The 14483-nt window shown below is 42.6% G+C and overlaps 1 protein-coding gene across 3 annotated transcripts in view; it reads right to left on the reverse strand.

The window, feature by feature from the left end:
• Positions 1-14483, reverse strand: part of LOC112140163 (polypeptide N-acetylgalactosaminyltransferase 10) — a 62033-nt gene that overhangs the window by 39484 nt on the left and 8066 nt on the right. For 2 of the 3 annotated variants that reach the window (XM_036215366.1, XM_024263054.2), the window contains exons 2-4: positions 6744-6840; positions 2568-2706; positions 962-1128 (exon numbers count right to left, since the gene is read on the reverse strand). In XM_036215366.1, coding sequence (XP_036071259.1) covers positions 962-1128; positions 2568-2706; positions 6744-6840 — 403 coding nt within the window. The remainder of the gene's footprint in view (positions 1-961; positions 1129-2567; positions 2707-6743; positions 6841-14483) is intronic. The other variant, XM_036215367.1, reaches the window with a different exon arrangement.

Here is a 14483-nt window from a genome sequence, read left to right on the forward strand (position 1 = left end):
ATCAAATGTATGAATCAAATGTATGAATCAATCAAATGTATGAATCAATCAAATTAATGAATCAATCAAATGTATGAATCAATCAAATCACTGAATCAATCAAATGTATGAATCAATCAAATTAATGAATCAATCAAATACATGAATCAACCACATGTATGAATCAAATGTATGAATCAATCAAATGTATGAGTAAATCAAATGTATGAATCAAATGTATGAATCAATCACATGAATGAATCAATCAAATCCCTGAATCGATCAAATACATGAATCAATCACATGTATGAATCAAATGTATGAATCAATCAAATGTATGAATCAATCAAATGTATGAATCAATCAAATCCATGAATCAATCAAATACATGAATCAATCAAATCCATGAATCGATGAAATGTATGAATCAATCAAATTCATTAATCAATCAAATTCATTAATCAATCAAATCCCTGAATCAATCAAATACATGAATCAATCAAATCCATGAATCGATCAAATGTATGAATCAATCAAATGTATGAATCAATCAAATTCATTAATCAATCAAATCCCTGAATCAATCAAATCCCTGAATCAATCAAATCCCTGAATCAATCAAATCCATGAATCGATCAAATGTATGAATCAATCAAATGTATGAATCAATCAAATCCATGAATCGATCAAATGCATGAATCAATCAAATGTATGAATCAATCAAATGTATGAATCAATCAAATGTATGAATCAAATGTATGAATCAATCAAATGTATGAATCAATCAAATTAATGAATCAATCAAATGTATGAATCAATCAAATGTATGAATCAATCACATGAATGAATCAATCACATGAATGAATCAATCAAATCCCTGAATCGATCATTTGAGGTCAGAGCTTCAGCTCTCCTTTCTTCCGATAACCACCAGCGCGTTCAGATCTGTTTCCGTTGAAGTGAACAGCAGAAGTGAAGCTACCTTTGTCACTGAAGTCGTCCACCAGGATGATCTCGGCGACCAGCGGCGGCGGCGAGCGGTTGATGATGCTGTGGACGGTCCTGAGCAGGGAGGACCAGCCCTCGTTGTGGAAGGGGATGATGATGCTGGTGTTGGGAAGCTTCTCGGCGTACAGCTTCTGCCTGCAGCTGCAAACACACAGACACGTTTGATACATGCTGTCAAGTTTAAAAAACGGTTGTATCAGCCAAAGATGCCAGCGGAGGGGAGGAGCTTATAATTCTCAAAGGACGATGAAATCATCTATTGGAATGTAATAGTGTGAATGTTTTGTAAGCATTCACACAATAGTGATTCTGTTTCTCTTTATTATTATTATTTATTTATCCTTCTGTACATTTGTTGATTCATAAAAACTCAATCACAATTCAGCAGTTTCTACAATCTTGGTATCAGGACGTTCAGGACATTGCTGCTCGGACTTTTGGTGCTCGTACCTTTGACGGTTTTTATAATTATAATGAAAAGGAATTTTTTTTTAATTTCTGCAATTTCCGCAAATTTCTGCAATTTTTGCAAATTATGCAAGTTTGCATCCAAACGTTCAGCACGCTCAGAACTTTATGAAGGGAAGTGCATCTTCAGCGACCACGTGCATTCACACCAGCATTATCACAGGTAATGCAGTTTTTCTAGTTCCTGAATACAAATCAGATGAATTTGCCATATATGTCATGAAAAAATAATAAAAGTTGTAGTATTTAACTGTTCTTTATGATGGTAATTACTAGTTGTTGTTCATCTAATTTTCCTTGCATGTGTTTTATTTGTGCAACACTTTGAGGTGTTTTTAATAAATGACTTTGTCAAGTGAATCAGCCACTAAACTTCGTCAGTCTTCCTCCTTCTGGGCTTGAATAACAAACGTTTACCAGCTCAGTTTTAGAGATTCTAGCACAGACAAACTGAAGAGTCACAGATGTTTAGGAGGTGTTGATTTAACAGCAATGTGTTACCTGTAACCCTAGAAGAGAGAGTTCTTCCACCGTTTAATCTTTAGAGATAATAAATATTTAAATATACCACCAGGTTTGAGTCTCGTTTTATGAAAACTTCTTCAGGAATGAAGGAGCCATCCTGGTTTCTGTGGTTGATGTCTGCCTGTCCTCCTCTGGAACATCAGCGCTCTGTCGGCGTGACTCGATGCATGGCGATGGCGCCTGCACGACCGCCGCTGTGTACAGCAGCAAACCGGCCGATCCAGGAATATATATCAGTGTGAAAAGGCCTTCAGCCCAGACCTTTAGAAACAGCAGTTCTCCCTTTAGATCTGCAGAGTGCATCAGCACACAGTTATCTGCAGCTGCTCGCTCAGAGATACTGAGACGGTTTAGATAGAAGCAGCAGATCAAGGAGAACGTTCATTTTTGATGCGTCTGAACACAAAGAACTAAGAGTTGCTGCTGTCTGCATGCGGCTGAAGGAACGGTCGGTTCTTCCAGAGAAAACAGAAAATGTCTGCTGAGCTTTCAAAGAGCCAGTCCACAAACCGTCTGCAGGAGCATCGTTCTGTGTTTTAAAAGGATTCTTCTTCTGAAGACAACTCAACAGCATCGTCACGACTCACTTTTCGTGGCGGATGTCGGGCAGCGAGCGGTTCAGAGAGATCCGGTTGCTGACGTAAATGTTGAAGCCGTTCTCCCTGTAGGCCTGATCGACCCGGTCCGTCTCCGTCAGAGGGAAGGGCTTCCCCTGCTCTCCGTTTCCTGTCAAACACAATCGTCATGACAACCGACCAGCAGACGCACAAACGGCTGAGCGACAAACACAACACTTCTACTGAGCTGATGTTCTTAGTGCGTCTGAACTTTACAGGTCAGAGTTGATGGAGACAACACTGCCCCCTAAAGAGAAGCCATTGTAACTGCATGTCATCTGCAGGCTGGTCCACCCTCGAGAGCGCAGTGTGAACACAATGTAAACTACAGAAAATTAGACAATTTAAGCTCCATAAAACTCAGAACCGCCAGAAAATGCCTCAAACTTCCAGAGATCAAAATACCAGGAGTCAACCAGGAGTCTGAACCTCATTTTACCCTTTTTTTTAATAAACTGTAGCTCTTTGAATCAGAAAATGTATAGTTATTTTAATTTATGTACTTCATCGTCTGCAATGACTCGCAGCTCGTTGAACGCACACATTTATGGGGAAAATGCAAATTAGCAAAGAAAAATAGAATTTGGTTATTTCAGAAAATTTTCAGTCAAATCTCAGTTAAAATCTGCAGAAACGTCTCAGAGTTTGGTTTCAGTTTGCAGTTAGTCTCCATTCTCTAAGTGGAAACAAAGATTCTGCTAAATGCTGAAATGTAAATTTAGAATGCATCAAAACGGTCTTTTCTGTGTAATTACACAGATTTATCCTGAGTGTGATGCCGTCAGTTATGAAGGATTTGTGTGAAACTGAACCAGACCAGAACACATCAGCAGGCGGCGGGTTCTGGAGGTCCATCAGAGCAGCAGCTCCTCCTTTAAAGTGTGGCAGCTTTTATCATTAGTGTTTATGAAGTTTTAAACCAAAATCCCTCAACATAAATGTCTTAAAGTCATTTTTCATGTTGATCTGAAGCCGCTGCTTCCAAAATCTCCTCTGAGGGGGCGTGGCCTCCGGTGCTGAGCTGATCCCGCCTTTCTGATTTATGCTAGCTGTGTCTCGCTAGCATTAATCTTCACCACTACTAAATAAACATGTCAACTAATATTGGAGCCAACTTTGAGCCGTATTACAGCCGAGGAAGTGAAGATCTTTCCAGATCGAATCGTGAACATGCAGATGCATCAGAATGGATTTGTTTCTGTAACTTCTGATGCTCAAACGGGATTTCTCTAAATTCTTGTGGCCAAAAACAAAATCCAGCCTTGGATGCATTTAAAATACGTGCAATAATGTGAATCTTGGCTGCATGTAGATGTCAAAGTGCTGACAGCAAATGAGCGATTGTTTATTTAAATCGCTGTGACCAAGAAATTCAGTCTATGAATGAAATCTAATCTAATCCAATCCAATCTAATCTAATCTAATCTAATCCAATCTAATCCAATCCAATCTCTATTACCTTTCATTGACATGCAAACCTCTCTAGCACAGAAGTGTGTCAATGTCATCTTCTCCTCCCAGAATCAAGCAGCTTGTGCACGGTGGGCGGGGCTTGTGTCTTTGTGACATCATAAAGGCTCATGATTCAAACGGAGCCTGTTTGATTGACCACATTTCAAAGGAGAAACACGCGTGTTCTCTTTCATAAGAACAATGAAACACATACATGTTAAAACCTCCAAAAACAGCATTTTCATGTGAGGCGACTGTAAACCGGTCTTTGGGCTCATTCATCATTAACATTATTCTAGTGTTTATGTTTGGTCTCCATGAGATATTCTGTCTTTGATCTCCTAAACACACAAAACTTGAACTGCATCATATTTGTGAGAATTCTGAAAGAGAGGACATTTTTTATCATCATTCATAAAAGGTTAGAAAACGTTTTTATTGATTTATTTACCTGTTTAATCAAAGTATCTTCAGCACTCAGTGTCCTGCCCAAAGACACCGTACCAGCTAAGATTGGGAATTGAACCTCCAACCAGAGAGAGAAAGAGGAAGAGATTGAAAACATCACCATGAAAGGTTCACTTTAGGGGAAAGAGAAGTTTAAAGGTGTCAGTGGTTCCCACTCCGATCATCTTCTGATCTGTTTTCAAAATGTTCTTTTATTAATAATTAAGACGTTTTTAGCTAAAATAAAAAATCCTGTCATTTTCTAGGACATAGTTTCTGCAGAGCGGCAGGAGCTCATTAGAAATTCACCTCTGAATTGTGGGCAGGGAGTAAATCTGTCTTCATTTTCCATCGTTTATGCTCTCCTGCTAGCTTACAGCCTAAAGCTAACATTAGCGTAGCAACAAAACGGTGAGTAATATCGTTTCTATCCAGATCGGATCCAGATTCCAGCTCCGACCAGGAAAACAAAGACGTTCATGGATCTGTTTGTCTGCAGGTGGATGCATCAGAAAGGGGCGGAGCAGGGAGCTCGTGGCCCCGCCCATTGCATTTCTTACATCACAAATACGATCTTTACATTATGAGAACAATTTGAAAAAGAAATACACATAAATTCTGATTTTCTTTAACTATGTTGTCCATCATTTTGATCCGAGTGACTCTACCGTGTGAAGCAGAGCCGCCAGCTCAGACCCTGAAGGGTAATAACCAACTACGCTGTTTCCATCAGAACATCACAACAAACCTTTCTGAAGGTTCCAGGCAGAAAACCAAGAAGAAAACTGATGCGGAAACTTCCAGACTCCTCCAGCAAAGTTTATCTCCTCACAGGTTTTTGCCGCTGTAACCTGAAGTCTCATTCTCCAAGTCAGATAAAAGCAGGAACTTCTCCGAACAAACTTTAAGCGATCTCACTCCCACACGTTTGGCTCCTCATTCCACCTCAAAACGTGTCAAACTTTTCAAAGCAGCCTTAAGCGTCAGGATTTAAAGGAACTTTGGCTTTACAATCTGATCATTATTAGTGGCAAATGTGAGCTCAGCTATAATTGGAGTTTACTTCTTTCTGAAACTTTTTCCGCCCGAGCTCAGAGTCACCAGCTGGGAGACATTTCCGACTTCCTGCAGACAGAATAAATAGCACATTTACTGCAGGAGCTGCAGGCGCCTAAAATAGCGACTGTGGCTTTTGTGTCTGAAATGCTTAAACAAATCAAAGTATTGATCCAGCCATAAACACCGTCAAAACCTGCAGCCGTTTCTCACCCTCCTTTTCCTTTACGGTCTATGAAAGAATGAGTTCAACCTTTCAAAAAGGGAAGAAAATATGTTTTCATCTCGGCCCCCGCGGCACAATCGATGCGATTAAGAGTGTTTAATTGTGACACGACACGCAGTATTGATCCACCAGGAGGCCCACGGAAGGGCTGCTGGTGCAGTTCTGTTCTAAAGCGGGGGGGTCCCAAACTACGGCCCGCGGGCCGGATCAGGCCCGCCTCCACATTTGGCCCGGCCCCCCACACACTATCAGAACCACCAACCGAGACCCACAGAGAACAGGACTTTTTATTCCACCTTCTGCAGTCTGAACTACGACTGGAGAGAATATTTATTCACTTCCTCTTTATCTCTTTGTTATTGTTATCTTTCTTTCACACGTTTTTTTGGACGTCTATAACTTTTCAGCTATTAAAATATTCAGCTCACTTTATCCACTGTTTTGGCATTTACTAAAGATTTCTAGGCTATTTTGAAATTTAGCTAAAATTTTAGCCATGCTAGCTGTTTTGGCTAATTTAGACATTTTACCTGTTTTTTGGGTGGGGGTGGGGGGGGGTTAATTAGGCATTTCGCTAATATTTTAGCTAGCTATCAGCTACAGCGTTTTCAGCTACTAGCTTCAGTGTTTTTAGTTATCAGCTCCAGCATCTTCAGCAGCCACAGTCAGCTCACAGCATTCACACTAGCATCCTCACAGGTAATGTTATATATCGAGTTTTTAAAATGTTGTGGTATCATTTTTTTCTATGAAGGTCACAGAAATGAATCATTGCAAATTTGGCTTTTAGTGGCTTCTGGAAAGATGTAAATGTTTGCGTTTATGCTGTGATTGTTACACTTTTTCTGTTAGCCTACAGACCGACCCCGGCCCCATCACAGAAGAGAACGGTTATGTGGTCCTCACAAGAACCAGTTTGGGACCCCCGTTCTAAAGGAAACATCTGCCACAGAGTGTGGACCCACCGACACGAGCAGCGTCCCTCCTCATGGCTTTGTAGTCGTGCCAGTCGAGCCGCCTCACGCCGTCCGATCCCACCTGAGCGACCTTCTGGTGGAGCCCCTGAGAAGCAGAACAGAGACGCTCAGACGTGATGAAAGTGATCAAACCTCATCAGAGCCTCGGCCTCTGCTGGCTGTACAGGTGGAAGCAGCTTTGTTTGTTGTGTTTTCAGCAAACACAGACATCTGTGCAGGAAAGCTCCAAACCATCAAAATTCCTCCTGCTGGCCGACTTCCAGGAGCTCCTCCAGCGCTGAGGGGAAAATGACATTCAGCCTCATCACCATAAGCTATTCTTCTCCACCCCACATTAAAATGCACAAGCAGCCATTTATGAAATTCTCTCTGCTTCACAAATGACTTCCAGTGACTCCAGATCCTACAGGATCCCAGCACAAAGCCAAATTAATGAGCTCCACGGGAGGATGCAATTAGAGGAATATTGTTCCTACAGAAGACACGTCTGACGACGCGGAAGCTTATTAATCAGGCTGTTAGCGGATCGCGTGGCACCCCAACAAACAGCTGTGACAGCACGGAGGGGCACGCGTCTTTAGAGGGGGCGGAGCCTCCAGCAGCTGTTCTCCATGTCTGCCTCGCATTCACAGAGAAGAACGTTCAGAGAGACCTTCCATCCCTGAAGGTAAACATGGAGATGGATGACAGTTCAACATGATGGAGCCTAAAACAAGTGACTGTATAAAGAAACTGGACTCCTCCCTCCTGGTGTTCCAAACAGGAAGTGCCCCCAAAATCCCATAGACTTCAATAGGGAAATAAACATTCTCGCTCTGATCACCTTGAAAATCCTCGTTTTTAAAAAGATTTTTCTTTACTCCAAGTTATAAACTGACCAATCAGATGGCTCAATAAAAGTAGGTGGAGCCTGCAGGCCCATCCATTCAATGTTCAAAATGTTTGACAAATTTTGTGCAGCTCGCTTTATACTGAAGGGGCGTGGCTTTCCTTCCAACATGCCCACTCCTGATTGGTGAGATTGGTTGCCATAGAAACGCAGAGCAACTTGTACCAATCACTGCTCACTGACAGATTTTGGAATTGTAGATTTGGACAATGACAGACGGACATCGGCAGAGGGAAGCCTGCTGTCACGTGGTTGGAGCACAGGTGTCAGCTCACCTTTGCAGTAACAGAATGGAAGGGTTTCATCTGTGGGTTTGTACGCAGAAGTGTGTGAGCTGCAGTTGTTTTGTGTACATTTGATTAGTTTAAATGTGGAGACTATTTTAGCCAACAGGTGTGTGTGTGGACAGGCCCCGCCCATTCTAGTTTGTTATTTAGACCTGGATGTTTTATGATGTTATTACCGTCTGTTACATCTCCAAGTCCTCTAAACCCCCGTTCACCTTTCTTTTGTGTCCTCAGGTTAGAGAATAGCTCGGCTTAAACTTTCAGTCAGAAGTTTATTTAAATTAAATCCATTTAATGAATCCACTAAAGCCAGAGTTTGGTGTCAAATTCCCACCAGAACTCTGGTTAAAGCGTGACGTTCCTCGTCTGATGATCCAGAGATGGTTTCTGCTCATTTCTGTGAATCTGTATTGTAGTTTCTGTAATAACGTTCGTCCCTCTGACTGTACCAGACTCTCCACGCTCTGCGCCGCCACCTGCTGCTGCCTGTGAACCAGGTGACCACGGCTGGCGGCGCTCGCCCGTGTAAATGAGAATGTGATTGGTCACACCACGCCTCCTCCATCACAGCCTTTCATTTCTCAGCCGTTCTCCGATTGATTCGGCTGCAGGACTGTGTACCTGCAGGCTGACATCAGCAGCTGCTCTGTGGCGAGGAAACCAGCGCCGTGGTCTGAGACACGGAGACTCGGTCAGGAAGAAGGAAGAAGCTCTTCGTCAATGTGCTCATAGAAGCTGAGGGAGAAGAAGTCCTTTCAGCTTCCATGATATAAAGAAAATCAGAGATGATCGTTGATAACGTTTAAAATAACGATTCTGACGGATTCTTCCAGTGATGTGGAACAATCTGAGGTCCTGTCAGCATGAGGACCAATCACAGGGACTTATCAGGCGCAGCAGCGTCTTTATTAGCATCAATAGAATCATCAGAATCAGTAGAATCAGGATCAACAGAATCAGATCAGTAGAATCAGTAGAATCAGGATCATCAGAATCAGTAGAATCAGGATCAACAGAATCAGATCAGTAGAATCAGTAGAATTAGGATCATCAGAATCAGTAGAATCAGGATCAACAGAATCAGATCAGTAGAATCATCAGAATCAGGATCAACAGAATCAGATCAGTAGAATCATCAGCATCAGTAGAATCAGGATCAACAGAATCAGATCAGTAGAATCATCAGAATCAGGATCAACAGAATCAGATCAGTAGAATCAGGATCAACAGAATCAGTAGAATCAGGATCAACAGAATCAGATCAATAGAATCAGTAGAATCAGGATCAACAGAATCAGTAGAATCATCAGAATCAGATCAACAGAATCAGTAGAATCAGGATCAACAGAATCAGATCAGTAGAATCATCAGGATCAACAGAATCAGTAGAATCAGGATCAACAGAATCAGTAGAATCATCAGAATCAGGATCAACAGAATCAGATCAGTAGAATCATCAGGATCAACAGAATCAGTAGAATCAGGATCAACAGAATCAGATCAGTAGAATCAGTAGAATCAGGATCAACAGAATCAGATCAATAGAATCAGTAGAATCAGGATCAACAGAATCAGTAGAATCCGTCTGACTTTGGGCAGACTCTCTTCACTAACATTTTTTTCGGAATGCAGCTGAAGAACCATCAGCTGATCTGACAAAACGTTTCTCGGCCCCGTCTGCTGTGACAAATGAAAATAATAAAGTTGTGGTTTCGCTATAATCATAAAAGCCTGCATGGATGTTTGCTCACGGCCCAGAGACGCTGATGTGCTGCTGGATAGAATCTCTCCACTGAGTTTATTGTGAGCATAAACTAAAGAAACATTAAAACATGTCAGGCGTTCTACTTAAAAGAAATTTAAAATCATTAAGAAAATTCAACTTTGTTCAAAAGTCATGTTTTTTAGAGTATCAAATGTGTGCTGACAGCTCCATCGACGGTTGCTATGGCAACGTCACAGGGAGGAGTCAGTGACTTGTTTTTCCTTCCAGATGTTTAAAATGTGAAGCGTTCATTGTCCCACATGCGCTGTGGTATTAAAATGTCTCGTTTAAAGGCGACTCTGTGGGATATCCCTTCCTTAGGATTGTGTTGAAGAACGTTGTGAGTCTGAAGAAACACACAAAGCTGCTGGTGAATGTTTACACGTCCAAGACTGGGACCTCAGATCTCCCAGCTGGTTTGTAATGAGTCAGATCTGAGGAACTCTGATGTGATTACAATGCTTCACATTTCATAAGAACTCTGGGTTTGGAATCGTCCGTTTTGTCTCCAAGTTCACCTCCGCGATGAAAGTCTAAACGGATGAAGGATCATGATCGTTTGACGCCAGCTCAAAGCCAAAGCGTCTGCAGACTTCTCATGAGTCTCTGCATGGAGACAGTGGAGATGCTGTGCAGCTGCTCCGCCTCTTCATTTACATTTCCTGCAGCATAGAGGACGCATTCAGCGCCGCTTTACCTTTAACCTCCTCAGAGGAGCAAACAGGGGCAGGAGGGGGTTCAGATGTTTGGGAGTGACTTCTCCTGCTCCTCACAGTCCTCCAGCATCATCATCATCATCATCATCATCGTCGTCGTCCCACACAAGCAGCAGAGCAGAGGACTTGACGGAGAACAAACAGCTCGGGGAATTGAACTCCCAGCAAAGCTGTCTTAATCACTGCGCTGCAAGAAGCAGGAATGAAGCTGGACAGCACATTAACCCAGAACTCCAGTGGAGCATCCATGTGTCCCAGCACCACAGAGCTCCACATGCATGCCGTCCTCTCTGCTGCGGGGGGATGGCGCCCTCGCCGAGCGGCGCCTTCTCTCTGCAGAGCTGAGTCCCGGCTGCAGGTCGCTCCCCAGAGTTCCCACACAGAACGGTGAAATGAGAGCCACAGCAGGGCTGAAGGCCTCTTACATAATCCTGTAATCCCACTCAGACAGGCCTCCTGCAGGACCGTGTGGAGCACGCCGCCGCCGTCGCCACAAAAGATGGAAGTCAGCAGCAGTTTAGAGAAATCTCATTTCTGCTTCTATAGTGGGTTCAGAGAAAACATGGAGGCTCTGAAAACATCCGTCCCTTAAAGGACATGAATCACAGAGGCACAAAAATGAGACGTCTTTTTCTAAATGACATCAGTCGTTCTTTTAAAGGCTGCAGTTTGAGTTCAGAAAAATAAAACTTTATCAACTGTTTGAACGGTTTCCAGGTTAATTTAACGAAAGGTAATTCATGTCCAGAGGAGAAATCAGGAAACAGTTTCACTGATGAATGAGTGAACGACTGCATCGGTTTGTTTCCTCTAAACCAGCGGACCGGTACCTTGATACCGGGCTACAGACAGCAGAAAAAGAAAAGAAATAAATGCACTAACTTAGATGATTTCCGTTCAGTTTATTTTCTGATCCTGAAGGAAGTTTCTTTTTGGATTCTGTTCACAGCATCCGTTTTGGTCATGTGACTTAGAGCGGCTAGCTGCATGGCTACTAGCTAAAAAGCTAACAAAAAATCAAAGAATAAAACATATTTAGAAAGTTTCTTCAGGAAGAAAAGATCCAGTGAGAAAACCAAAGAAGAACCTCTGACTTCACAGAACAATAAAGCTGCTGATTACAGACAAAACTGATACGGAATTATGGAGATCAGATCAGAGTCTAATTGATGTTAAAATGGAAAAAAAAAATATCATGTAACATTTCCTTAATGGAGTTTATCCAAATCAGAAACAACTTCTACAAATCAACAACTTTGTTTAATTTAATCTTCAACATATGTAAAAAAAAACTTTTTGAAACTTCTTGTAGTTGCATTTTATTTTGAAAATATATGCATGGTGGCGCAGTGGTTAGCGCTCTTGCCTCACAGCGAGAAGGCCCCGGTTCGACTCCCGGCTGGGACCTTTCTGTGTGGAGTTTGCATGTTCTCCCCGTGCATGCGTGGGTTTTCACCGGGGACTCCGGCTTCCTCCCACCGTCCAAAAACATGCTTCATAGGTTCATTGGTGACTCTAAATTGCCCCTAGGTGTGAATGTGAGAGTGGATGTGTGTGATTGAGGCCCTGCGACAGACTGGAGACCTGTCCAGGGTGTACCCCGCCTTCGCCCATCAGTAGCCGGGATAGGCTCCGGCACCCCGCGACCCCGAAAGGGACAAAGCGGTCAGGAAGATGAATAGATCTTCAGGAACAGGAAGGTTAAAAATGCCAAATTCTCTCCTGTTCGGAGCGGTCTGTGAAAACATTGTCTAATCTGAAAAAGGTTGGGACTGCTCTAAACCACAGCAGACTGTTGGTATTCATCATTTTCTATAGGTTTACCTTTTCTTCAAACCACAAAGAGGAAATCAAGTCCTAAATATCTCCTATAACTGGATCAGATCACCTCCCAGCATGCATCTGTCTTCGTGTTTCTGGGTTTCATCTGTTAGTGAGCCGTCATGTACGCACCGACAGAGAAACCGTCTCCTAACTCGCAGGACTCGTGCTGAACATCCTCACCACACATTAGCCGTCTGACATGAAAGGCTGTTCGGAGGAAAAACACAAAAACTCCACGCAGAGCGAAATGTCACGTTAACATCTCACATGTAACCTTTTCCCGCGCAGGCCGGCTGCTTTGTGCTTCTAGAAACAAGACATGAGCGCAGAACCAGAACAGAACAACCGTGACGTCTCACTGCTTCTCTAGAAAGTGCTGTTCTTTACTGGAGTGTAAAATCCTGATTATTTTAAAATCTATACATATACATGCAGTAAGATGATGATTATAAACCACTCTGGCAGTCGATTAAACCTTCTACCATCATTTACTCAGTTAGGTCAATCTGACATGTCAGAAAACTAAACATAAATGAATTAGTTAAGTTTGAAGTTCTCTTTAAAGTCAAAGAGCCTGAATGGAGGACTAAAAGAGCTGCATGTGGCTCCAGACCTCTGATTAAAACATTAGAAACAGACGACAAAACCTCAACCAAAAACAACAGAATATAGTGTTCACAAACAGGAGGGAAGAAGATGAAAAAGCTTCAGTTTACTGGAGCATCCAACTCACTTTGGGACAACGATGGAAAAAACAAAAAAAGTGTATAAACAAGAGAATCCATATGTGCGTAAATACTCTATATGTAATATATATATATGTATATAATATACTATATGCACATGTACACGCGCTAATACTTATGAACACTAGCATATATGCACAAATATGTGTACATACACAATTACCAATCATTCATTTATCCCTAAACAGTCATTAAAGTTTCCTTCAGTATCAGAAACTGGGAGGAAATGAAAAGTTTCTCCCTGAAGCTTCAGGTCTCTGCTCGTCTGATTTCTGCTGTTGCTAACGGACGGCGTGTCGCGGAGGGAAATCTGCAGCCGATGGCAGGAAGTGTGATAAGAACAGAGACAGGACCACCCGGGTCAGCCCCCTGTCTCCTCATCAGAAGGTTGGAGTTAGAGGAGAGCGTCTCTGTTTCCCGTCTGCTGTCAGATCACAGAGACACAATCACCTCCTTCCCCCTGTTCTCTCTGTTACGGCACAGCCGTATTTGGCTTTGGTTTTTCTTCTGTTCTGTGTATTTTTGTCAGAGTGGGACTCCTGTATGTTTGGTGGAGCTTTGTTTGTGTGTCTGTCTTTATTTGTTTCAGGTGTGGTGCTGGAGGTGTGGCTCCCATTGGTCCAACTGAAGGAGGGAGCCTTCAAAAGCACCATGTGGACCTTCAGACCACGAGAAGGGAGCTGAGCTGCAAACAGTCTCCACTGCAGCTCGCTGATCTTCTCCACCTGTTTTACTTTGTGCGCACTTTGCAGTTTGTTTGTGGTTGTGTTTAGTCCCACTCTGTTCTTTGGGTTCATGTTAGTTTGGTTAGGTGAAGCTGTAGGGGTGAACCGCCATTTCTTCAGTAAATGTTTTCTCCCGTTTCTGTTAGTCCAGGTTAGGGTTTGTCTTTCTTTGACTGTTTCTTTTGCAGGTCAGCTCCCTGGGTTGAGTTAGTTGGGTTTTGTTTCCAAGTTAGATCTGCTCAAAGGATATTGGTAAGTTCCGTTGACTCCTCATGCATCTGAATATCTGTTTTCGTTACACCTGATCATTTTTTGCAGTACATCGTCATCCCTTTCCTTCTTAAAAATGCACCAGCAACCTTCCAACGTCTGATGGACAAAGTTCTGTCTGGAGTAAAGAATTGTGAAGTATATCTTGATGATATTGTTGTTCATCTATTCATGGAGCTTCAGCCTCTCCGTCCAGCAGCTGCTGAGCTTCATTAATAGTTCAGTCCTTTGGACAGAGAAGCTGCAGGAACTCCTCAGGAGATCCGTTGATGTTGTTTACTTCTGCTCCGGCTTGTTTACTCTGCATATGTTTGGCTTTTTGGGTGGAGAATGTAAACCGTCGCCTCCAAACTACATGATGTTTTTGCTCCAAAGTCTGTAACAGATCCCAAACTGGATCCAGACCGCCGTTTGATCCAGATTCAACTTTGGATCACAGATTTCAGCAAAATAACAGAAGGTTCTGTCCAGACCTCACAGTGCTCTGCTGGGACACACGTGCACGT

This window comes from Oryzias melastigma, linkage group LG14, assembly GCF_002922805.2.
Source record: "Oryzias melastigma strain HK-1 linkage group LG14, ASM292280v2, whole genome shotgun sequence".
In the NCBI taxonomy this organism is placed as follows: Eukaryota; Metazoa; Chordata; class Actinopteri; order Beloniformes; family Adrianichthyidae; genus Oryzias; species Oryzias melastigma.